Here is a 26,345-nt window from a genome sequence, read left to right as displayed (position 1 = left end):
CTCGTAGGAAAGAAAGCGGTCGGGGAGGGAGAGTCGCCAAAACCCACAGCCCTGGAGAGAGAGACGCGGAGAGGGAGAGAGATGTGGGAGGGACTGAAGCGAGAGCGCGGCCTATTGGAAGACAGGCAGAGCGCTGTGTGATGGATTGACTCAGTATGGATCGAGTTACACCATTTGCCGTGCATTAGATTGTTTTTCTGGCTGCCCACTGCAAGCTAACAGCGACCAGTTGGACTATTCGTGATTTTGTGATTGTATAGAAACGTAAAGGATAAAAAAATATATATACCCGATGAGGTGAGTTTATTCTTTAAATCAGCAACGAGCAGCGAAAGTGCCCTTGCAAACTGAAGGGGAAAGGTTGTATTTGTTGCAAACTGAGTCGGCTTGTAGGGCTGCCCTGCACAAGTGGTGAATACTACAGAAATAGTTGTCGACCGGGCTATTTATACATGGGCTTTCTTCGTATGGGCTGCAGCCTATATAATCAGAGTTTATGAAACATTATCGTTCTGCTTGTATCTCTTTTGCCTGATTTGTTCTATGTGCGCGCTCAGTGCTGAACGGAATGCGCACCTCTCTTATTTACGTTTTCCCTCTGGTTTTAAAGTTAATAGTAAAGGGGGGTGGGGAGTGAAGGTACGAGGGGACGGTAGTGCTATTTGATCACGGTTGAGCTTTGAAGATCAGTGAGCATTGAGCCGGGCCCAAGGACGCAGAGAGAGAGGAGTCCGCGACTCTGAATTAATGTCCGCGGTCCGCGACTGGAAAAGAGAAGTGTGGAGACCATATGGCCCTGGGAATAAGGAATTATATACGTTTATAACTCCACCAAATGGAATTATTATAATGGATGAACGTTATAGGGAATATAGCCTTCATTGGGATTGGAAGGAGATCTGCAATACGCTTTCATGAATCATTTTGGAACCACAAGGTAGGTTATTAGTGTTCATAATAAACCGTTTGAAAAGTGCGTCAAATGGGTTTGTTAAAATATATTTTCTTCTAATTGGGTATTGGACTTTCTGTTAATTATCTAGACTACATTTGTTTGGCTCTAGTTTTCGTCCTATATAATAGATTGGTACAGAATTCACAATAGATTTCAGATAACAGCACTTTATTGTTGGAGTGAATAAAGTAAGAGCGTAATTAGTTTGTTGTCCTCTCATGGATAGATGAACAAATAAACATCATTATATTTACAGAGAAGAAAATAGTTCACTATTGTTCTAATACTGTGGCGCAGATAAGATATGATGGATGAGCCCTGATTGTTGGTTTAAAGCGCACGGGAGAACAGCGTTTCTCACATTGTGTTGGGGGGTCGTTACAGTGTATAGGCATGTAAGCAATGGGAATAAGATGTAAACTTTCACATACTCACACAGTGGACTTTGGTACTGATCAACAGAATATGACCAGCGAAATTGCACCTTCATTGTGATTGTGAAACGAGATATTTTATTCGTTATTGGCGTTAGGTTGGATAGGTAGGCGACTACCTATACGTGTTATCCAATGGTTAATTTCATTTGTTGTTAGATTGTATCTTAGTAAGATACACGTCTAAACATGTTAGTAAATAGGGATGGTTGATTAGCCTAAATAAATCAGTGTTTCCTGTGAACTAATCAGCCTTCGTTCCGTCCGCCGTGGCAGGGAGCTTTTAGCGAATGTGCCCGCCTCGGAGCCCATCCCTGCATTAGTGGAACAATCAATTCTCTCCTCTCCCCATTACTGGTGTGTCACTCCTCTGCTCTCCCTCACGTCTTTGTTGTCTTTCGCATTTCATGTGGAGCATAAAGGTTAGCACAGATCAATGTTGAATGCGTTCCCTCCCAGCCGGGACAATAGGTGTTGTGGAGCCGGGATGTGGCTTGGGTCCACCGGCACTCCCCCCCACGCACTCTCCCTGGCCTGCCCTGTCCGCTAGGGTAAATAGCCAGATTGTCCCGCTGCTCTGGATCCCTGAACATCTGTGTTGTAATCCAGTGATAGGATGAATGGGTTAAGGTTAGGGGGAGTTGGGGTGTGGTAGTGTAGGGGTTAACGTGGGAGAATGAATGAATCGGCGCAATAGAGTCAGCTAATTGAATGACAGCCGTGGAAGGACTGTGTCGGGAAGAGAAGTTATTCAAGTCAATATTCACACGCTGTATGTTGTGTTTAGGAGGGTCATGCCTCGTGTAGTTAGACAAATTATTTTGGTAAAATGAGTAAATAGTTGATGCCATTCTGATTATTATGTGACATACATAACATCACAAGTCCTAGATTTTTTTGTGACTGAAATGATATGGAAAGTTGAATATAATTCTAAACCATTGTTTTAAGGGTAAATGTAATCCAGTAAAATGATCCCCCATTCACCCTGGTCAGTAGTAGCAGGTCTACAGGGTATCCAGGCTCAAACCCATCAATATATCAATATATTCAGGAATATGTAGGTGCTGAATTAGCATATAGCAGCAACTTGAACAGTTGACTTACATTAAGTGATTTACAGTAAACACATCTATTCAGTTTATGTCCCACGCTGGAATCTAACCCACTCTGGTGTTGCCAGTACCAAACCCACGCTGGAATCTAACCCACTCTGGTGTTGCCAGTACCAAACCCACGCTGGAATCTAACCCACTCTGGTGTTGCCAGTACCAAACCCACGCTGGTGTTGCCAGTACCAAACCCACTCTGGTGTTGCCAGTACCAAACCCACTCTGGTGTTGCCAGTACCATACCCACTCTGGTGTTGCCAGTACCAAACCCACTCTGGTGTTGCCAGTACCAAACCCACTCTGGTGTTGCCAGTACAAAACCCACTCTGATTTTGCCAGTACCAAACCAACTCTGGTGTTGCCAGTACCAAACCCACTCTGGTGATGCCAGTACCAAACCCACTTTGGTGATGCCAGTACCAAATCCACTCTGGTGTTGCCAGTACCAAACCCACTCTGGTGTTGCCAGACTCATACCCACTCTGGTGTTGCCAGTACCAAACCCACTCTGGTGTTGCCAGTACCAAACCCACTCTGGTGTTGCCAGACTCATACCCACTCTGGTGTTTCCCTACAAAGTAATAATGTGCTGAATATGAAATTAAACAACTTTAACTCATTTAATCATGTTTGTTAACTCCACTACTACCGGGACAGTGAAGGGCCACTACTACTAACCCTAACCACCAGAGAGTTGGACAGTGAAGGGCCACTACTACTAACCACCAGAGAGTTGGACAGTGAAGAGCCACTACTACCAACCCTAACCCCCAGAGAGTTGGACAGTGAAGGGCCACTACAACTAACCCTAACCCCCAGAGAGTTGGAGAGTGAAGGGCCACTACTACTAACCCTAACCCCCAGAGAGTTGGACAGTGAAGGGCCACTACTACTAACCCTAACCACCAGAGAGTTGGGACAGTGAAGGGCCACTACTACTAACCCTAACCCCCAGAGAGTTGGACAGTGAAGGGCCACTACTACTAACCCTAACCACCAGAGAGTTGGACAGTGAAGGGCCACTACTACTAACCCTAACCACCAGAGAGTTGGACAGTGAAGGGCCACTACTGCTAACCCTAACCACCAGAGAGTTGGACAGTGAAGGGCCACTACTACTAATCCCAGAGAGTTGGACAGTGAAGGGCCACTACTACTAATCCCAGAGAGTTGGACAGTGAAGGGCCACTACTACTAACCCTAACCACCTGAAAGTTGGACAGTGAAGGGCCACTACTGCTAACCCTAACCACCAGAGAGTTGGACAGTGAAGGGCCACTACTACTAACCACCTGAGAGTTGGACAGTGAAGGGCCACTACTGCTAACCCTAACCACCAGAGAGTTGGACAGTGAAGGGCCACTACTACTAACCCTAACCACCAGAGAGTTGGACAGTGAAGGGCCACTACTACTAACCCTAACCACCAGAGAGTTGGACAGTGAAGGGCCACTACTACTAACCCTAACCCCCAGAGAGTTGGACAGTGAAGGGCCACTACTACTAACCACCAGAGAGTTGGACAGTGAAGGGCCACTACTACTAACCCTAACCACCAGAGAGTTGGACAGTGAAGGGCCACTACTACTAATCCCAGAGAGTTGGACAGTGTTAGAGGCGGTAGCTCCATTGTACAGCCCAGCCCAAAGCCTCTATTGTTCCCGTCACACCTGCAGCTCTGGCCTTTGTGCTTCACTACAGCTGAACTACCATGGAGCCTTTCTCCTCTTACAATCCCCCTCTCACCAAGGTATATGGAAAGAGAGAGTAAAGGAGGGAAGGAGAGAGACAACTGTCTTTCTCCTCTTATACCCCACTACACATGAAGGGAAAGAAAGAGGGAGGAAAGGAGGGAAGTAGAGAGGGGGGGGGGGGGATGGTGTGAGGTGGCACAGCCTTCTTTCTCTGCCAACTCTCTCTGTAGCAACAAGTCAGGCTCTTCAGATGTAATCCTCAGTAAATACTGAGATGACTGGCTCATGTTGTTATTGAAGAGAAGGAGAGGGAGCAGTAATGGTTTCTCTAGTCTGCTCTGATGGAGGTCTGCTAATCGTCTGGCTGCTCGGTCACAAACTGATTACTTTCCCAAAGCCCTGATGAGGACAACAAAGTTATTTAGTACATCCAATTTGGCATGGCTGCACACACACATGCACGCACGTAGGCAAGCACACACACATACACACATGCAGACACACGCGCGTAGTCAGGCAGACACTTGCACACACACAGGGACTGCTACCAGTAAAATGTCATTGTATTCAGTGAAGTGTAGTAGAAGTAATACTACAGTTTGTACTGAGGGTATCTGATTTCCTCTACGTTGTGTGTGTGTGGCTGTGTGTTTTTGGTTTTACTATCCTTGTGGAGACCAGAAGCCCTCACAAGGATACTAAAACAATTCCAATTTGGACAAGAGGGGACAATTCCATGGTCCCCACAAGGAAAAAATATATTTTAGGCTTAGGGGTTAGGTTTAGGGGTACAATTAGGTTTAGGATTAGAAATAGGGTTTGGGATTAGGGTTAAGGGTTTAAAGTTTAGGGAAAATAGGATTTTTAATGGGAATCAATTGTTTGATCCCCACAAGTATAGTAAAACAAATGTGTAATACAAATGTGTGTGTGTGTGTGTGTGTGTGTGTGTGTGTGTGTGTGTGTGTGTGTGTGTGTGTGTGTGTGTGTGTGTGCGTGCGTGCGTGCGTGCGTGCGTGCGTGCGTGCGTGCGTGCGTGCGTGCGTGCGTGCGTGCGTGCGTGCGTGCGTGCGTGCGTGCGTGCGTGTAACATAGGGCTGGGTGACTAACAGAGTTGTCCCTGGCGCGGCATCTATTGTTCAGTGGTGTTCTATTCACCCTGGTCACACTGATGGAGGGTATTTACAACAACACACAGGGTGGGGTCATGGGGGTTACATTACTGCAGTCTTATTGTGTACCACACTTGATTGGGCCAATTCCTCCACAGCCCCAGTTGTACTGACCTGCAGGAGAGGAGACTGCTCTGGTGTTGTTTCTACAGGCAGAATGGGAACCGCGGGAGGGGAGGGAGAGAGAGAATAGAAAGAGAGAAGGAGGGGAGGGAGAGAGAGAGAGAGAGAATAGAAAGATGGATGGACATGGACAGAGAAAACGAGAGAGAAATAACTATACATACAGTATGTCCAACAATCACAGAAGCGGGACTAAATATACAGTACCAGTCAAAAGTTTGGACACACCTACTCATTCCATGGATTTTCTTTAATTTTACTATTTTCTACATTGTAGAATAATAGTGAAGACATCAAAACTATGAAATAACACATATGGTATCATGTAGTAACCAAAAAAGTGTTAAACAAATGAAAATATATATTAGCAAAGTAGCCACCTTTTGCCTTGAGGAAAGCTTTGCGCACTCTTGACATTCCCTCAACTAGCTTCACCTGGAATGCTTTTCCAACAGTCTTGAAGGAGTTCACATATATGCTGAGCACTTGTTTCCTTCACTCTGCTGTCCAACTCATCCCAAACTATCTCAATTGGGTTGAGGTTGGGTGATTGTGGAGGGCAGGTCACCTGATGCAGCACTCCATCACTCTCCTTCTTGGTCAAATAGCGCAAATAGCCTGGAAGTGTGTTGGGTCATTATCCTGTTGAAAAACAAATGATAGTCCCACTAAGAGCAAACCAGATGGGATGGCATATCACTGCAGAATTCTGTGGTAGCCATGCTGGTTAAGTGTGTCTTGAATTCTAAATAAATCACAGACAGTGTCACCACCAAAGCACCATCACATCATCACATCTCCTCCTCCATGCTTCACGGTGGGAACCACACACGCGGAGATCATCCGTTCACCTACTCTGTGTCTCATAAAAACACGGTGGTTGGAACCAAAAATCTCAAATTTGGACTCATCAGACCAAAGGACAGATTTCCACCGGTCGAATGTCCATTGATTGTGTTTCTTGGCCCAAGCAAGTCTCTTCTTATTATTGGTGTCCTTTAGTAGTGGTTTCTTTGCAGCAATTCGACCATGAAGGCCTGATTCACATAGTCTCCTCTGAACGGTTGATGTTGAGATGTGTCTGTTAGTTGAACTCTGTGAAGCATTTATTTGGGCTGCAATTTCTGAGGCTGGTAACTCTAATGAACTTATCCTCTGCAGCAGAGGTAACTCTGGGTCTTCCATTCCTGTGGCGGTCCTCATGAGAGCCAGTTTCATCATAGCGCTTGATGGTTTTTGCAACTGCACTTGAAGAAACTTTCAAAGTTCTTGAAATTTTCCGGATTGACTGACCTTCATGTCTTAAAGTAATGATGGACTCTAGTTTCTCTTTGCTTATTTAAGTTGTTCTTGCCATAAATATGGACTTGGTCTTTACCAAATAGGGCAATCATCTGTATACCACCCCTATCTTGTCACAACACAACTGATCGGCTCAAACACATTAACAAGAAAATAAATTCCACAAATTCACTTTGAACAAGGCACACCTGTTAATTGAAATGCATTCCAGGTGACTACCTCATGAATCTGGTTGGCAGAATGCCGAGAGTGTGCAAAGTTGTCATCAAGGCAAAGAGTGGCTACTTTGAAGAATCTCAAATATAAAATATACTTCTTTTTTTAACACTTATTTGGTTACTACATGATTCCACATGTGATATTTCATAGTTCTGATGTCTTCACTATTATTATACAATGTAGAAAATAGTAAAACAAATAAAGAAAAACTCTTGAATGAGTGGGTGTTTTTAAACTTTTGACAGGTACTGATATATATACCCGGGCGGCAGCGTAGCCTAGTGGTTAGAGTGTTGGATTAGTAACCGAAAGGTTGCAAGTTCGAATCCCTGAGCTGACAAGGTACAAATCTGTCGTTCTGCCCCTGAAAAGGCAGTTAACCGACTGTTCCTAGGCTGTCATTGAAAATAAGAATTTGTTCTTAACTGACTTGCCTAGTTAAATAAAGGTTAAATAATAATATATGCAGAGAGAGGAAGTCCACACTGATTGCTGCTCCCAGTCTGTAAGTTCTTTGTTAACCTTGTGCTACTTACAACGTTACCACAATATAGGTGTTGGTCAGGTTCTGTGATTGAAACACTGCAACTAGAACAAGCTTCATAAGGCAACTTGGTGCAGATCCTGCCAATAACAAACACCCAGCCAACAACCCCCGCCACACACATACACACACACTATACTTACACACACACCCTCGTCTTGGTGTTTAAACAGCGGGAGTCTGAGCCAACAACATCAGCAGTAGGAGAGTGATTGTAGGATACTGAAAAGCCTGTAATAACAGACAGAGAGAGAAGGAGGGGGAAGACTGAACAGGACAGAGTTGCGTGACTAGCTCTATTCCTGCGTCTCAGGGCCTGTCGAGCCCCCCTCCACACACACACACAAACACTCTGCAGGGTAGGAATAGGATAGTGAATAGGGAACATGCTAGGTTGGCCTCAGATTGAGGGTAATTTTAGCAGGCTGACCCCTCCATGTCTCCCCTTCCTCTCCCTCTCTGTTCTGTTTTACATTAGAGCTGCCCAGGAACAACTGCTACTCCACCGCTAGGCATCATGGGAAGTTACAGCCCAAGTGTTCCACAATAACAGAGAGAGAGAGTCTTGAAAGAAAAGAAAGAGACAGAAAAAGAGAAAGGATAGGGAATGAAGGAAGGGAGAAAAGGAGAGCGTTAGAAAGAAAGGAAAATAAATACAATTATCCTTAACAAGGGAGATTAATGATTTACCTGTGAATAAATGATTAACCTGTGAAAGGAGCCTTGTTGTATCTTGAGGCAGCCCTGAGGCAGTATAGTAATGCTCTATAATGTTCATATCATTTTCCCAGGGTTTATACTTTATTGATTGTATCTGTATTCATTTTTTTCTTCTTAGATATTTAATTATCAGTTGTTGTCTCGAGAATAATTTGGAAAACGAGACGTTTTCTCTAGGACAACTTTTTGGAATTGATTTGAAGGTCTGAATTGTAGGGAGAGTAACAGCAGCAGCGGGGATATTGCCAGATTTGGGCAATTAAGATAGCATGCTAGCTGTTCTGGTAGACTTCCAGTCATTGCGCTAATGCTAGTTAGCAATGACTGGTGAATCTACAGGGCATTCAGAAAGTATTCACAGCCCTCAACTTTTTCCACATTTTGTTGTGTAACATCCTGAATTTAAAATGTGTTAATTTGAGATTTGGTGTCACTGATCTCCACACAATAAATACCCCATAACGTCAAAGTGGAGTTATGATTTTAGAAATGTTTACAAATTAATTCAAACTGAAAAGCTGAAATGTCTTGAGTCAATAAGTATTCAACTCTTTTGTTATGACAAGCCTAAATAAGTTCAAGAGTAAAAATGTGCTCAACAAGTCACATAATAAGTTGCATGGACTCACTCTGTGTGCAGTAATAGTGTTTAAATGACTACCCCATCTCTGTACCCCACACATACAATCAGGGGCGCGCCTTTGGTTTTAGAAGTGGGGGGACATAACTTGGGTTTTTTAAAATGTTTTTTTATCCATTCGGGTAAACACTCCAAACAGCCTACCTGACAGCTCAGAGGCGTCCACACGGTCCTAGAGCACACCGTTGCCTCCTTTTTGGATCACATTCCAATGATAAAACGGGGACAAAAATGCAATTTCAAAATGTGGAGGGGACATGTTCCCCCCGTCCCCAGTGAAAGATGCGCACCTGCATACAATTATATGTAAGGTCCCTCAGTCGAGCAGTGATTTTCAAGCACAGATTCAACCACAAAGACCAGGGAAGGAAACTGCTCAGGGATTTCACCATGAGGCCAATGGTGACTTTAAAACAGTTAAAGTGTTTAAAATGTCTGTAAAATGAGATAACGGAGGATGGATCAACAACATTGTAGTTACTCCACAATACTAACATAAATGATAGAGTGAAAAGAAGGAAGCCTGTACAGAATAGGCAGTAAGGCACTTAAAATAATACTGCAAAGAAATTGGCAAAGAAATAAACGTTTTGTCCTGAATACAAAGCGTTATGTTTGGAGCAAATCCAACACATCACTAAGTACCACTCTTCATATTTTTAAGCATGGTGGTGGCTGCATCATGTTATGGGTATGCTTGTCATCGGCAAGGACTAGGGAGTTTTTTAGGTTAAAAATTAATGGAATAGAGCTAAGCACCGGCAAAATCAAAGAGGAAAACTTGATTCAGTCTGTTTTCCAACAGACACTGGGAGACAAATTCACCTTTTAGCAGGACAACAACCTAAAACACAAGGCCAAATATACACTGGAGTCGCTTACCAAGATGACATTGAATGTTGCTAAGTGACCTAGTTACAGTTTTGACTTAAATCGGCTTGAAAATCTATGGCAAAACTTGAAAATATCTGTCTAGCAATGATCAAGAACCAACTTGATAATTTTTAAAGAATAATGGGCAAATATTGTAGAATCCAGGTGAGCAAAGCTCTTAGAGATTTACCCTGGAAGACTCAGACCTGTAATCACTGCCAAATGGGATTCTAACATGTATTAACTTAGGGGGTTGAATACTTACTTAGTGGTTTATTTTACATATATAGATTTTTTTGTTGTTGAATTTTCTTCCATTTTGTCATCACAGAGTATTTTGTGTAGATCATTGAAAAAGAAAAGAAAAGACAATTAAATCCATTTTAATCCCACTTTGTAACACAACAACATTTGGAAAAAGTCAAGGGTTGTGGATAGTTTCTGAAGGCACTGTACCTTCAACTTCCTTCAAACTGCATGCAGAGACATACCGATTGTACCCATGAGCTCATCTGACTCTGGGTAAGTAGAAAAAGGTCTTAATTGCCAATATCTCACATTACCCCTTTAAGTAGCTAAAGCAGCATGTCCCCATGTAGTTGTCTTTACTTTTCTCTCTTTCTCCACTGTATCAATTCCTCTTCTCCACTGATTAGGGTGAGGGATGAAATTGCTGACAGTTGCAGATCAGTGAATCGTTCGGTATAGATCTGTGAATCGTTCTATATAGATTATATGAATTGTTCGGTATGGATCAGTGAATCATTTGTGTATAGGATATCCTGTAGCCAGCCTCATCAATGTGTGTTAGATCATCAGAGGGATCTTTCTGCTCTGATTGGTGAAACATCAGAACTCTAATTTCTCCACTAAAACCACTAATTAAAGAGAAGAGCAGATCTGCTCTGCCAGCTGGCACTGGGCTGGTTCCTCCCAGCAGTAGTGCATGCGTACCTCCATAGTGGCTGGTGATGCATCACTGCCAGTCATACTGCTTGGTTTGACTCTCTCTGTCTCTCTGTCTCTCTGTCTCTGTCATCACCACAGTGATATAACCCTCCTCAGGCCACTTTAACAGCCACATAGATACCATAGATCTAAGGCTGTGTGTATTCAGCCAGCTAACAGTATTAGACAGGGAGAGTAGATTTAGCCTGCAGTGTGTTGATTGTTCCATCCGATCCCCCCGCAGACATCCTCATTCTCATTGGACATCTGTGCTGCTCTAACGATGACATCTAATATTCCTTAGATCTAAAGATATAATATAATGCTCCATAGGTAAACTGCTGTGGTGTGTTAACCTATAGAGGCTGCTGTAGTTAGTATAATAGTTCATATAGGTGAACATGTATATAAGCCTAGTGAGGCATACATCCTGACTGGATCAATCAGATACTAATGGGCTGGCCAGACAGACACACCGGCTGCTGCCAGCTAGCTCTGCTCTGAAGCAGGTGGACCTTGGGCTAATTGAAAGCGTGTCAATACTGGTTTGTGTGTGTGTGGCCGTGTGTGCGTGCGTGTGCGCAAAGAGATGACGTGCTCATCAGTGGTACTCTGGGATACTCTGTTTGTGTGCACACTTTAGTGTGTGTGTGTGTGTCTCAGTGTGCTGCTGGCTAATCCATCCCCGTGTGTGCGTGTGTGTGTGTGTGTCTAGTGGTAAATTGTGTATATCCATTCAGACTGTCCACATGAATAATTTGTTTGTCTTATAAATATTTGACTGGACGTTCATTAATATGCACACACGCCGTCTCTAAAGGGCTGCTGCCACTCTCTCACACACACACACACACACACACACACACACACACACACACACACACACACACACACACACACACACACACACACACACACACTAGCTGAACAGGCCGTCCGAGGTACTGCTCATGTCATAAATGATCTCAACTTGAAACCACTAAACAGTCAGTCATGTGATCTACAATAGACCTGGGTACAATAGTCCCTGGTAAAACAGTTTACATGTAAAAGGGGTTCAGAGAGAGAGAATGAGAGAGAAATGGACTGTGTGTGTGTGTGTGTGTGAGAGATATAGAGAGCAATTACAGAAAATGACAGAGAAAAATATAATTTTCTTTGGCGATTTAGAATTAGTATTTCTGTATTTCATGAGTGATCGTCTCTGTGTTTCCAGGTAACATCTTGTTGGGTGAGAACCAGGCAGGAAGGAGTGGTCTCAGACCAAAAGCAGCAACAGTCATGGTTTGGAGAGCAGGCCTTCTGCTCAGCATACTGCTAGCTACAGCCACACACACCCTGTCTGCCAGCTTCCCAGAGGACAGTATACCCCTGGACATTGTCGATGCACACTGTGAGTACACACACGCTGCACGTACACACACACTCAGGTTAGTCTCACTCACAAGACAGCAGCATCATGTCTCAGTACAATTTCATTTCCAATCAACTTTTATGCTGCACCCTGTTGTCATGAATTATGTGTCCCATTGTCCTGCATGTATCAGTGAATAGTGTATTGATGGTGTACTATAAGGTCTTCATGGTAATGTAATGTGTATCAGTGAATAGTGTATTGATGGTGTACTATAAGGTCTTCATGGTAATGTAATGTGTATCAGTGAATAGTGTATTGATGGTGTACTATAAGGTCTTCGTGCTGACTGATCAGACATAGTATGCCCTGTATAAAATCAATTCTGTCCATCGTCAGCTCAGGCATTAACTAGATTCCCTTCCTCTGTGATGTACACAGGGAATACAAAGACTGCTGACCTGGCCTACCATAACTCTCTCTCTCTCTCTCTCTCTCTCTCTCTCTCTCTCTCTCTCTCTCTCTCTCTCTCTCTCTCTCTCTCTCTCTCTCTCTCTCTCTCTCTCTCTCTCTCTCTCTCTCTCTCTCACTCACAGTCTTGTATAACTAATCTTGTGGGGACGCACAATTCAGTCCCATTCAAAATCCTATTTTTCCCTAACACTAACCCAAAAACTAGCCCTTACCTTAACCCTAACTGTAACCTGAAAACCTAAACTAAACCTAGCTCCTAACCCTAAACCTTAACCCTAAATCCCCTAGAAATAGCATTTGACCTTGTGGGGACCAACAAAATGTCCCCAGTTGGTCACAATTCTGTTCGTTTACTATTCCTGAGTGGACTTCTGGTCCCCACAAGTATAGTTAAACATGTCCACACACACACACATACACCACCGTGCTGTATCAGCAGCCTGAATTACACTACTGAGAGATTTCTATAAAGCTGTAACACACAACATGTTTACGCTTAATCAATAACCTGATTGATAGTGTGTGGCCCTCAGAGCCAGTGTGTGTGTGTGTGTAGCACTCTGAAAGCTTAGATGTATGTGATCTCTAATTAACGTGTGTATGTGTGTTTCAGTCTCGCGGCAGTACCCAGTATTCCGAGGTCGTCCATCGGGGAACGAGTCACAGCACAGACTGGACTTCCAACTGATGACCAAGATACAGGATACGCTGTTCATCGCTGGCAGAGACCAGGTGTATCTTGTGAGTCTCCGAGAATCCTACAGGAATGAGATCATTCCCTACAGGGTAAGTCTGTCTGTCTTTGAGTCTGTCTGTCTGTCTAACCACAAGTTACTCACTGAGTTACACACAAGTCGTCTGTAGAAAAAACGATCTCATCAATCACATAATTAACAGGCTATAAATGAGAGTGGAAATGGTTCTTTCTATAAATAATGGGGCCAATGTGTGACATTGGGATCAACATTTCAAAGTGGTTTGAAACTAAAATAAAAATGTTTTTCACAGATGAAATAGATTGGATGCATACATGGGAATGTTTCTGTAGCCTATGTGGTTGACGCAGGGATACATAATACAGCCATGAATAACGGTAGCATTAATCTCACCATCCCTGGTTTAATAATGAGAAAGTGACCAAAAAACAGGTTCCCTTTTTAATGGAAGACTTTGTATGGGAAGCCAACAGATGTCTTCATAATAACTGCACATAGTTTTACCAACAGAGTACTGCAACATACCAACAGAGTACTGCAACATACCAACAGAGTACTGCAACATACCAACAGAGTACTGCAACATACCAACAGAGTACTGCAACATACCAACAGAGTACTGCAACAGCCTTCAATTGAATTCCATTGAAGCGGTGGGAAACTGTGGCCACATCTCTCACAAAAACGGATCAAAAATAAAATCACAGATAATTATAAGGGAGCAGGAGAACTTATAAATGGGCTACAATAATTAAAAATACTTTTCAAGCACCAAATTGAGGAAATGTCTGATTTTCAAGGTAGGCCTATTCCAGTTCTTGAATTTCTGAGCTCCAAATGTAATTTCAAGTAGGCTACTTCAAGCCCCTTGTATTGTTTAAAAATGAAGGTATAACATGGAGGGGGAAAACATTTATTTGTCACGTTATTTCATTACCAGATCATAATGTCAATAAGCCCACTAGGCTGTGTAATTTGTTGTCATTATATCCAGAATAATTCATAGGAAGAGCATTGGCGTTGCGCACAGCTGCACACAGTAGACTCCATGTTCAATCGGAGGCACAAAAACATATGAAAACATGAACTCATTACGTAAAAGTTTTCTCTGTTAAATCTAACGAGACCCTGCTGTAAAGCAGGCAGGCAACAACAGATGATCAGCATCAATTCACAAGGGATATTAGATCCATCGTGGATCCAGGAACAACTCTTCACCAGACACCAAAATATTATTTTGTCCAGCACTCGGGCTGTTGTTGCATCACATGCGCTATCACAACAGCTGTTCGTTCAGCACTTGACTGTCATTCAGAAGATTCCTTCCTGGATCAGATGATGATGTGTGAAAATATCACGGCGTAACTAATCAGCTGGACACCAAATACGCATCCAACAAGTATTAAGCATAATTATTGAAGAACCATGTTAATGACAGTATCAATTCAGGTTTTAAGTATCAAGGTAAGGTGACTCTTTCGGTTAGAAGCATTAACTTTTGCAATCACATACATTATTTTGGATTTGTGTGCCCATAAAAACAGTTTCCACCCCGTAACATAAGGAGACAAGAAATGATTACACTGCATTTCTGAGATCTCTATACAAAAAAAACTGTCCAACAGCTAGATCCAGGAATCTTACAGGGTTAAAGTTCAATGTCTAATTGAACTGATTACTGCTTAATACAGTATATGATATAACGATAACTTACACTGCCATAAATGCAAGGACAGAAAAGTAATTTTTTATGTAACACGATTTTGGACTAATCCGTCAGGACGCCAATCATGATAAAAGGTTAAACATAGGTTTTTAAATCAACTCGTGAATTTGATTGAATATAGCTATGATCCCCCATTACATCTTCATGTAATGACATGACATTTTTTTCGCAGATTGTTATCAATGACTTATCAACAGCTGTAAAAAGTTGTCCAGTGTGGGAAATCCCAAATGCTGAATTGTGTATGTTTGTGCTTGCCTGAATGAATGTGTGTGTGTGTGTGTGTGTGTGTGTGTGTGTGTGTGTGTGTGTGTGTGTGTGTGTGTGTGTGTGTGTGTGTGTGTGTGTGTGTGTGTGTGTGTGTGTGTGTGTGTGTGTGTGTGTTGATGTTTACAGAAGTTAACATGGAGGTCAGGCGAGGCAGACAGAAAGAACTGTGCCATGAAGGGGAAACACAGAGTAAGACTTTACTATACTTACTAATATACCATGTTTCTATAATTACTATACACTGCCTTTCTACTGACTACTATAGACTCTCTACTCTCGGCTTTACCTCTCACCTCATAATGTCTTATCATTATAGCTACTGGCTATACCTGCCATTATAGCTATTGGCTATAGCAACCATTATAGCTACTGGCTATACCTGCCATTATAGCTACTGGCTATAGCGATCAATATAGCTACTGGCTATAGCGACCATTATAGCTACTGGCTATAGCGACCATTATAGCTACTGGCTATACCTGCCATTATAGCTACTGGCTATAGCGACCATTATAGCTACTGGCTATACCTGCCATTATAGCTACTGGCTATACCTGCCATTATAGCTACTGGCTATAGCGACCATTATAGCTACTGGCTATACCTGCCTTTATAGCTACTGGCTATACCTGCCATTATAGCTACTGGCTATACCTGCCATTATAGCTACTGGCTATAGTGACCATTATAGCGACCATTATAGCTACTGGCTATAGCGACCATTATAGCTACTGGCTATACCTGCCATTATAGCTACTGGCTATACCTGATATTATAGCTACTGGCTATAGCGACCATTATAGCTACTGGCTATACCTGCCATTATAGCTACTGGCTATACCTGCCATTATAGCTACTGGCTATAGCGACCATTATAGCTACTGGCTATAGCGACCATTATAGCTACTGGCTATACCTGCCTTTATAGCTACTGGCTATACCTGCCATTATAGCTACTGGCTATACCTGCCATTATAGCTACTGGCTATAGCGACCATCATAGCTACTGGCTATGGCGACCATTATAGCTACCGGCTATACCTGCCATTATAGCTACTGGCTATACCTGCCATTATAGCTACTGGCTATAGCGACCATTATAGCTACTGGCTATAGCGACCATTATAGCTACTGGCTATAGCGACCATTATAGCTACTGGCTATAGCGACCATTATAGCTACTGGCTATACCTGCCATTATAGCTACTGGCTATAGCGACCATTATAGCTACTGGCTATAGAGACCATTATAGCTACTGGCCATAGCGACCATTATAGTTACTGGCTATAGCGACCATTATAGCTACTGGCTAAGCGGTTTATAATATGATCTCCTCTCTCTCTCTCTCCCCTCCTCCAGGATGAGTGTCATAACTACATCAAGGTTCTGGTTCCCAGAAATGATGACCTGGTGTTCATCTGTGGAACAAACGGCTTCAACCCCATGTGCCGTTACTACAGGGTAAGACAACAGCAGGGTGTGTGAGAAACGTTCTCTCTCCCTCCTGCTCTGCCTCCATAAGCACCTATTGTTTACTATGCCGTCTGTGTCTTTGTTAACGGCGTGCATGTGTGTCTGTGTGTGTAGCTGGATAACCTGGAGTTTGACGGGGAGGAAATCAGCGGACTGGCACGATGCCCGTTTGACGCCAAGCAGACCAACGTCGCTCTGTTCGCTGGTATGACCACACACACACACACTGTGGCCATAGCAACTAGGGTTCATAAGTCAGTCTGCAAACAAACAGTTTGAACCAGGGTGTTAGATCTACATGTCCAGTATGACAGAATGGAATGTGTTTGTCTGACCTGTGTGTGTGTGTGTTGTTTCAGACGGGAAGCTGTACTCGGCGACGGTTGCTGACTTCCTGGCGAGCGACGCAGTGATCTACCGTAGTATGGGTGACGGCTCGGCCCTCAGGACTATCAAATACGACTCCAAATGGCTGAAAGGTAAACACAGCAGTGTGTGGTGACCGCAGACGCTGTCCATGTCCCTGTCCTGCGAAGACGTCCTGTAGCTCTGCTCTGTCACACTATCTAGGTCAACTCTTTTACACGCAGCTGTTACAGGAACACTGAAATATTCAGGATGGATGGAGAGAGAGAGAGAGAGAGAGAGAGAAGTGGGGAAGGAGGGAGAGGGGAGGAGAACAGAGAGAGACAGAGTTGAAGGGAGGACAGAGGTAGTTATGTATAGACAGAGGTAGAAGTAGAAAAAAGAGACGTGACAACACAAAACCTCTGTCCCCTCTCTCTTCCAGAGCCCCATTTCCTGCATGCAGTGGATTATGGGAACTATGTCTACTTCTTCTACAGAGAGATCGCAGCAGAACACAACAACTTGGGCAAGGTAACACACACACACACACACACACATACACACACACACACACACACACACACACACACACACACACACACACACACACACACACACACACACACACACACACACACACACACACACACACAGTTTACTAGACAACATTGTGTATTATAAATATTTATGTATTATAAATAGTAAACACTATATTACCAGACAACAGATAGTGTTGTAGAAAAGTGCTGAGTACAGCAGAATGTGTAAAGTGTAGTTTGGTAGTGACTGAACTGTAGGTCAAACTACTTTACATGTAAACCCTTTACCCATGGAGAGGATTCACACACACACACACACACACACACACACACGCACACGCACACGCACACACACACACACACACACACACACACACACACACACACACACACACACACACCCTTGGTGGTAATGGATGTTTTCTGCATGCTTTAGCCACCGCAGGCCTCATATTTACCCATGATGCATCATTCAGAGAATGGGCGGCCAGGCTGAAACCGCGGGCTGATAAATATTTTAGCGCTACTAATGCTGGGATGTGTGTTTGTGTGTGTTCCTGTGTGTGTATGTGTCGATGCTGATGGGCCTGGGATGACGCCTGGGCAGATGGAGCTTTGCACTGGTCAATTATTAAAGCTGTTTCTGCTGACTGCTTCACACGCTTCATTTAAACCACAAGAGCTCTAGCCCTAGTCCCCCACAGTCCAACACCCAGAGCTCTAGCCCTAGTCCCCCACAGTCCAACACCCAGAGCTCTAGCCCTAGTCCCCCACAGTCCAACACCCAGAGCTCTAGCCCTAGTCCCCCACAGTCCAACACCCAGAGCTCTAGCCCTAGTCCCCCACAGTCCAACACCCAGAGCTCTAGCCCTAGTCCCCCACAGTCCAACACCCAGAGCTCTAGCCCTAGTCCCCCACAGTCCAACACCCAGAGCTCTAGCCCTAGTCCCCCACAGTCCAACACCCAGAGCTCTAGCCCTAGTCCCCCACAGTCCAACACCCAGAGCTCTAGCCCTAGTCCCCCACAGTCCAACACCCAGAGCTCTAGCCCTAGTCCCCCACAGTCCAACACCCAGAGCTCTAACCCTAGTCCCCCACAGTCCAACACCCAGAGCTCTAGCCCTAGTCCCCCACAGTCCAACACCCAGAGCTCTAGCCCTAGTCCCCCACAGTCCAACAACCAGAGCTCTAGCCCTAGTCCCCCACAGTCAAACACCCAGAGCTCTAGCCGTAGTCCCCCACAGTCCAACACCCAGAGCTCTAGCCCTAGGCCCCCACAGTCCAACACCCAGAGCTCTAGCCCTAGTCCCCCACAGTCCAACACCCAGAGCTCTAGCCCTTGTCCCCCACAGTCCAACACCCAGAGCTCTAGCCCTAGTCCCCCACAGCCAAACACCCAGAGTTCTATCCCTTGTCCCCCCACAGCCAAACACCCAGAACCCGCTCCCTAGTCCCCAACAGCCCAACACTCCAACACCCAGAGCCCTAGCCCTAGTCCCCCACAGGCCAACAGTCCAACACCCAGAGCTCTAGCCCAAAGATCTAGCCCAGTCCCTATCATATAGCCCCGTCCTATAGCCCAGTCCCGTCCTATACCCCAGTCCCTACCATATAGCCCCGTCCTATAGCCCAATTTCAGTCCTATAGCCCAATCCCTATCATATAGCCCCGTCTTATAGCACCATCCTGTAGCCCAGTCCTATAGCCCAGTCCCCATCATATAGCCTGTCCTATAGCCCAGTCCCAGTCCTATAGCCCAGTCCCTATCATATAGCCCAGTCCCTATCATATAGCCCCGTACTATAGCCCAATTCCAGTCCTATAGCCAGTCCCTATCATATAGCCCCGTCTTATAGCACCATCCTATAGCCCAGTCCTATAGCCTAGTCCCTATCAAATAGCCCGTCCTATAGCCCAGTCCCAGTCCTATAGCCCAGTCCCTATCATATAGCACTGTCCTATAGCCCCTATCATATAGCCCAGTCCCTATCATATAGCACCGTCCTATAGCCCGGTCCTATAGCCCAGCCCCTATCATATAGCACCGTCCTATAGCCCAGTCCTATAGCTCCTATCATATAGCCTAGCCCCTATCATATAGCCCAGTCCTATAGCCCAGTCCCTATCATATAGCCTAGCCCCTATCATATAGCCCAGTCCTATAGCCCAGTCCCTATCATATAGCCTAGCCCCTATCATATAGCCCAGTCCTATAGCCCAGCCCCTATCATATAGCCCAGTCCCTATCATATAGCCTAGCCCCTATCATATAGCCCAGTCCTATAGCTCCTATCATATAGCCTAGCCCCTATCATAAAGCCCAGTCCTATAGCCCAGTCCCTATCATATAGCCCAGTCCTATAGCCCAGCTCTGTTCTAGTTCAAGGTTAATCAGACTGAGTTAAGAGGTGTGTGTGAATCAGGTTTAGGGTTAAGAGGTGTGAGTGTGAGGCGTTTGTTCAGTCGGAGCTTCAAACAAATGTCCTCTCTGACACAGGGTCCTGGATAAGCATGTGTGTGCGCCCGCCGCGCGTGTGCTTGTGTATGCGTCAGTGTGCGTCACACTGTGAGGCCACAGGATGAGGCAGATGTCTTATTCAGAGGGTGGAAGTGTTTTAGTGATGCTGATTGCAGAGTCTCTCTCCCCCTGCTCCCCATTTCCTTTCCAGGCCGTCTACTCCAGAGTGGCTCGTATCTGTAAGAACGACGTAGGCGGGTCCCAGCGTGTGTTGGAGAAACACTGGACGTCCTTCGTCAAGGCCAGACTCAACTGTTCTGTTCCTGGAGAATCGTTCTTCTACTTCGATGTTCTACAGTCCATCACTGACATCATCAACATCAACGGAGTTCCTTCTGTGGTGGGAGTCTTCACTACACAGATGAACAGGTAAGGATGGACACACTGAGGCTGCATCCCAAATGGCACCCTATTCCCGTATAGTGAACCACTTTGACTAGAGCCCTATGGTCCCTAGTCAAAGTGGTTCACTATACGGGAATAGGGTGCCATTTGGGGTAGACTCTGTAATATTGGTGTAACATATGTGTTGTTATTGTGAATCTCTTGTTGTGTGTATTTTCTCCATATCTAGTTAATAGTAGTTGTGTAACAGTGTGTGGTTGTGTTCCTCTCTCTTCAGTATCCCAGGGTCTGCAGTGTGTATATTAGTAGCTATAGTTAATAGTAGTTGTGTAACAGTGTGTTCCTCTCTCTTCAGTATCCCAGGGTCTGCAGTGTGTATATTAGTAGCTATAGTTAATAGTAGTTGTGTAACAGTGTGTTCCTCTCTCTTCAGTATCCCAGGGTCTGCAGTGTGTATATTAGTAGCTATAGTTAATAGTAGTTGTGTAACAGTGTGTTCCTCTCTCTTCAGTATCCCAGGGTCTGCAGTGTGTATATTAGTAGCTATAGTTAATAGTAGTTGTGTAACAGTGTGTTCCTCTCTCTTCAGTATCACAGGGTCTGCAGTGCGTATATTAGTAGCTATAGTTAATAGTAGTTGTGTAACAGTGTGTTTCTCTCTCTTCAGTATCACAGGGTCTGCAGTGCGTATATTAGTAGCTATAGTTAATAGTAGTTGTGTAACAGTGTGTTCCTCTCTCTTCAGTATCCCAGGGTCTGCAGTGTGTATATTAGTAGCTATAGTTAATAGTAGTTGTGTAACAGTGTGTTCCTCTCTCGTCAGTATCCCAGGGTCTGCAGTGTGTATATTAGTAGCTATAGTTAATAGTAGTTGTGTAACAGTGTGTTCCTCTCTCTTCAGTATCACAGGGTCTGCAGTGCGTATATTAGTAGCTATAGTTAATAGTAGTTGTGTAACAGTGTGTTCCTCTCTCTTCAGTATCACAGGGTCTGCAGTGTGTATATTAGTAGCTATAGTTAATAGTAGTTGTGTAACAGTGTGTTTCTCTCTCTTCAGTATCACAGGGTCTGCAGTGCGTATATTAGTAGCTATAGTTAATAGTAGTTGTGTAACAGTGTGTTCCTCTCTCTTCAGTATCCCAGGGTCTGCAGTGTGTATATTAGTAGCTATAGTTAATAGTAGTTGTGTAACAGTGTGTTCCTCTCTCTTCAGTATCCCAGGGTCTGCAGTGTGTATATTAGTAGCTATAGTTAATAGTAGTTGTGTAACAGTGTGTTCCTCTCTCTTCAGTATCCCATGGTCTGCAGTGTGTATATTAGTAGCTATAGTTAATAGTAGTTGTGTAACAGTGTGTTCCTCTCTCTTCAGTATCACAGGGTCTGCAGTGTGTATATTAGTAGCTATAGTTAATAGTAGTTGTGTAACAGTGTGTTCCTCTCTCTTCAGTATCCCAGGGTCTGCAGTGTGTATATTAGTAGCTATAGTTAATAGTAGTTGTGTAACAGTGTGTTCCTCTCTCTTCAGTATCCCAGGGTCTGCAGTGTGTATATTAGTAGCTATAGTTAATAGTAGTTGTGTAACAGTGTGTTCCTCTCTCTTCAGTATCCCAGGGTCTGCAGTGTGTATATTAGTAGCTATAGTTAATAGTAGTTGTGTAACAGTGTGTTCCTCTCTCTTCAGTATCCCAGGGTCTGCAGTGTGTATATTAGTAGCTATAGTTAATAGTAGTTGTGTAACAGTGTGTTCCTCTCTCTTCAGTATCCCAGGGTCTGCAGTGTGTATATTAGTAGCTATAGTTAATAGTAGTTGTGTAACAGTGTGTTCCTCTCTCTTCAGTATCCCAGGGTCTGCAGTGTGTGCGTTCTCCATGGATGACATAGAGAAGGTGTTCAGAGGACGATTTAAAGAACAGAAAACACCTGACTCTGTCTGGACCGCCTTCCCAGAGGAGAGACTGCCCAAACCCAGGTATGTACCTGTACCTTTTCCCTAACCCAAACCCAGGTATGTACCTGTTCCTTTACCCTAACCCAAACCCAGGTATGTACCTGTACCTTTTCCCTAACCCAAACCCAGGTATGTACCTGTACCTTTTCCCTAACCCAAACCCAGGTATGTACCTGTACCTTTTCCCTAACCCAAACCCAGGTATGTACCTGTACCTTTTCCCTAACCCAAACCCAGGTATGTACCTGTACCTTTTCCCTAACCCAAACCCAGGTATGTACCTGTTCCTTTACCCTAACCCAAACCCAGGTATGTACCTGATCCTTTACCCTAACCCAAACCCAGGTATGTACCTGATCCTTTACCCTAACCCAAACCCAGGTATGTACCTGTACCTTTTCCCTAACCTAAACCCAGGTATGTACCTGCACCTTTTCCCTAACCCAAACCCAGGTATGTACCTGTACCTTTTCCCTAACCCAAACCCAGGTATGTACCTGTTCCTTTACCCTAACCCAAACCCAGGTATGTACCTGATCCTTTACCCTAACCCAAACCCAGGTATGTACCTGATCCTTTACCCTAACCCAAACCCAGGTATGTACCTGTACCTTTTCCCTAACCCAAACCCAGGTATGTACCTGCACCTTTTCCCTAACCCAAACCCAGGTATGTACCTGCACCTTTTCCATAACCCAAACCCAGGTATGTACCTGTACCTTTTCCCTAACCCAAACCCAGGTATGTGCCTGTACCTTTTCCCTAACCCAAACCCAGCTATGTACCTGTACCTTTTCCCTAACCCAAACCCAGGTATGTACCTGCACCTTTTCCCTAACCCAAACCCAGGTATGTACCTGTTCCTTTGCCCTAACCCAGGTATGAACATGTACCTTTACCCTAACCCAGGTACTATACCTACAGTATGTCAGTCTCTAACCCTGACCCAAGCCCATGTACTATACCTACAGTATATCAGTCTCTAACCCTGACCCAAGCCCAGGTACTATACCTACAGTATGTCAGTCTCTAACCCTGACCCAAGCCCAGGTACTATACCTACAGTATGTCAGTCTCTAACCCTGACCCAAGCCCAGGTACTATAGCTACAGTATGTCAGTCTCTAACCCTGACCCAAGCCCAGGTACTATACCTACAGTATGTCAGTCTCTAACCCTGACCCAAGCCCAGGTACTATACCTACAGTATGTCAGTCTCTAACCCTGACCAAAGCCCAGGTACTATACCTACAGTATGTCAGTCTCTAACCCTGACCCAAGCCCAGGTACTATACCTACAGTATGTCAGTCTCTAACCCTGACCCAAGCCCAGGTACTATAGCTACAGTATGTCAGTCTCTAACCCTGACCCAAGCCCAGGTACTATACCTACAGTATGTCAGTCTCTAACCCTGACCCAAGCCCAGGTACTATACCTACAGTATGTCAGTCTCTAACCCTGACCCAAGCCCAGGTACTATACCTACAGTATGTCAGTCTCTAACCCTGACCCAAGCCCAGGTACTATACCTACAGTATGTCTGTCTCTAACCCTGACCCAAGCCCAGTATGTCTCAGTAAGTGTATGTCAGTCTGCACAACAACAGGTACATGACCCTCCCTTCAGTTTATGATGCAGGGCAGGACTGTATTGTCACTATGACCTTGAGTTTTGGTCTCATTGAGATAAACCCTCTTTAACAAGAGAGACATGGTCTATGACCACACGCATGTACACACACACACACACACACACACACACACACACACACACACACACACACACACACACACACACACACACACACACACACACACACACACACACACACACACACATATAGCTGGTGGTTATTAGCAGTAAATAATTAATCTGGATAATTAGACGCGTTGCATATTTAACCTGTATTCACACACATGTAGCTCAGCTCTCTGGCCCCACACAAAGTCCACAGAGCTGCTGATTATGGTGGTAAATAATTCACATTCTAATCCTCTGTTATGACTTCATGTTTACGGTGATACAGCAGCACGTCTCTTTGTTGTCCTGACAGGCATCTGCTCCTCTCTCATACCCTAACCCCTCTCCTCAGTTCAATTCAATAGAGTCAACATTATTAGTCCCTACAGGGTGATGGTAGCTGGGCTCATGTGTGACCTGTGTTGACCTTTGACCCCTCTCTGACCCCTATGACTCCAGGCCAGGCTGCTGTTCGGGTCATGGCCAGGCTGAGTCCTATAAGACCTCTATAGAGTTCCCTGATGAGACCCTCCTCTTCATCAAGTCTCACCCCCTCATGGACGCCTCCGTGCCTAACATAGGAGACGAGCCCTGGTTCACCAAGACACGCGTCAGGTAAGAACACACAGACAAACACACACACATGCACACATGTGTTGCTTGTGGGATCTAAATTCCCGGGTAACAATCAACAAAACCCAAAATCAAAATGCACATTTGTAGATTGCACGGAGGGCCTTTAAATACTGGCTTGATAATTCCTACTGAAGTCTGACTGTCCTCCTGTCTTGTCCCTGTCTCTCTAGGTACAGGCTGACAGCCTTGGCGGTGGACAACGCGGCTGGTCCACATGGTAACTACACGGTGCTGTTCATTGGTTCAGAGGCGGGCGTGGTGCTGAAGGTTCTAGCCAAGACTTCCCCTCTGTCCCTAAACGACAGCATCCTATTGGAGGAGATCGACCTGTTCAACAGAGCCAAGTACGGAACACTCACTACACGTCTCTCACTGTCTCTCTCTCTTAGTCTCTCTCTTACTAGCTCTATGCGTCTCTCTCTTAGTCTCTGTCTCTCACTGTCTTTCTCTTTTTTTGGTCTCTTATCTCTCACTCTGTGTTTTTCTCTTTCTCTCTGTGTGTCTCTCACTGTCTGTCTCTCCTCTCTCTTCCTCTCTCTCTCTCTCTCTTCCTCTGTCTCTCTCCTCTGTCTTCCTCTCTGTCTCTCTCTCTCCTCTGTCTTTCCCTGTCTCTCTCTCTTTCATCTGTCTTCCTCTGTCTCTCTCTCTTTCCTCTGTCTTCCTCTGTCTCTGTTTCTCTCCTGTCTTCCTCTGTCTTCCTCTGTCTCTCACTCTCCTCTGTCTTCCTCTCAGTCTCTCGTTCTCTCCTGTCAGTAAGGGTATCAGGGCTAAACAGTGCCACTGTGATTACATCTGGAGAGTGAAACCGTAGACATGCCTTTCTGATAAACAACTGATCAAGTAACCTGTAATCTGATTTCTGACTCTCCTCTCTCTCCCCCCTCCACCACCCTTCCTTTCTCTCTCTCCCCTACTCCCTCTCCTCTCCCAACCCCTCTCTTCCCTCTCTTTTCTCCTCTCTGTCTCCCCCCTCCACCACCCTTCCTTTCTCTCTCTCCCCTACTCCCTCTCCTCTCCCAACCCCTCTCTTCCCTCTCTTTTCTTCTCTCTGTCTCCCAGGTGTCTGTCTAACAATGAGGATGACAGGCATATTTTGTCGCTCCATGTTGACAGAGACACACACAGTGTGTATGTAGCTTTCTCTAGCTGTGTGGTTCGCATGCCTCTCAGCCGCTGTGAGCGACACACTAACTGCCACAAGTGAGTCCCCACACTGACACACACGAGCGTGCACTCCAACTCAGACACATACAGACACAGACACACACATAGACAGACAGACAGACAGACAGACAGACAGACAGACAGACAGACAGACAGACAGACAGACAGACAGACAGACAGACAGACAGACAGACACACACACACACACACAACACACACACACACACACACACACACACACACACACACACACACACACACACACACACACGGACACGGACACATACACACACATTCAGAAACAAGCGCACACTCCAGTCCAAGGTTACTTTATGCTGTACCTGGTCACAGGTTTGT

The 26,345-nt window shown here is 44.9% G+C and overlaps 1 protein-coding gene across 1 annotated transcript in view; it reads left to right on the top strand.

The window, feature by feature from the left end:
• The first annotated feature begins 706 nt into the window (after positions 1–706).
• LOC120036133 (semaphorin-6D-like) overlaps positions 707–26,345 on the top strand; it is a 40,460-nt gene continuing 14,821 nt past the window's right edge. Inside the window, exons 1-13 of the mRNA XM_038982606.1 lie at positions 707–937; positions 11,953–12,129; positions 13,178–13,350; positions 15,403–15,465; positions 16,637–16,738; positions 16,865–16,955; positions 17,110–17,229; positions 17,541–17,629; positions 20,307–20,524; positions 22,338–22,469; positions 24,648–24,803; positions 24,995–25,168; positions 25,884–26,024. Of these exons, the coding sequence (XP_038838534.1) occupies positions 12,018–12,129; positions 13,178–13,350; positions 15,403–15,465; positions 16,637–16,738; positions 16,865–16,955; positions 17,110–17,229; positions 17,541–17,629; positions 20,307–20,524; positions 22,338–22,469; positions 24,648–24,803; positions 24,995–25,168; positions 25,884–26,024 (1,571 nt within the window). The 5' untranslated portion in view covers positions 707–937; positions 11,953–12,017. The remainder of the gene's footprint in view (positions 938–11,952; positions 12,130–13,177; positions 13,351–15,402; positions 15,466–16,636; positions 16,739–16,864; positions 16,956–17,109; positions 17,230–17,540; positions 17,630–20,306; positions 20,525–22,337; positions 22,470–24,647; positions 24,804–24,994; positions 25,169–25,883; positions 26,025–26,345) is intronic.

This window comes from Salvelinus namaycush, unplaced genomic scaffold (assembly GCF_016432855.1).
Source record: "Salvelinus namaycush isolate Seneca unplaced genomic scaffold, SaNama_1.0 Scaffold1218, whole genome shotgun sequence".
NCBI lineage: Eukaryota > Metazoa > Chordata > Actinopteri > Salmoniformes > Salmonidae > Salvelinus > Salvelinus namaycush.
The sequence above is the reverse complement of the archived record's forward strand: the minus strand, read 5'-3'. Positions and strand labels throughout refer to the sequence as shown.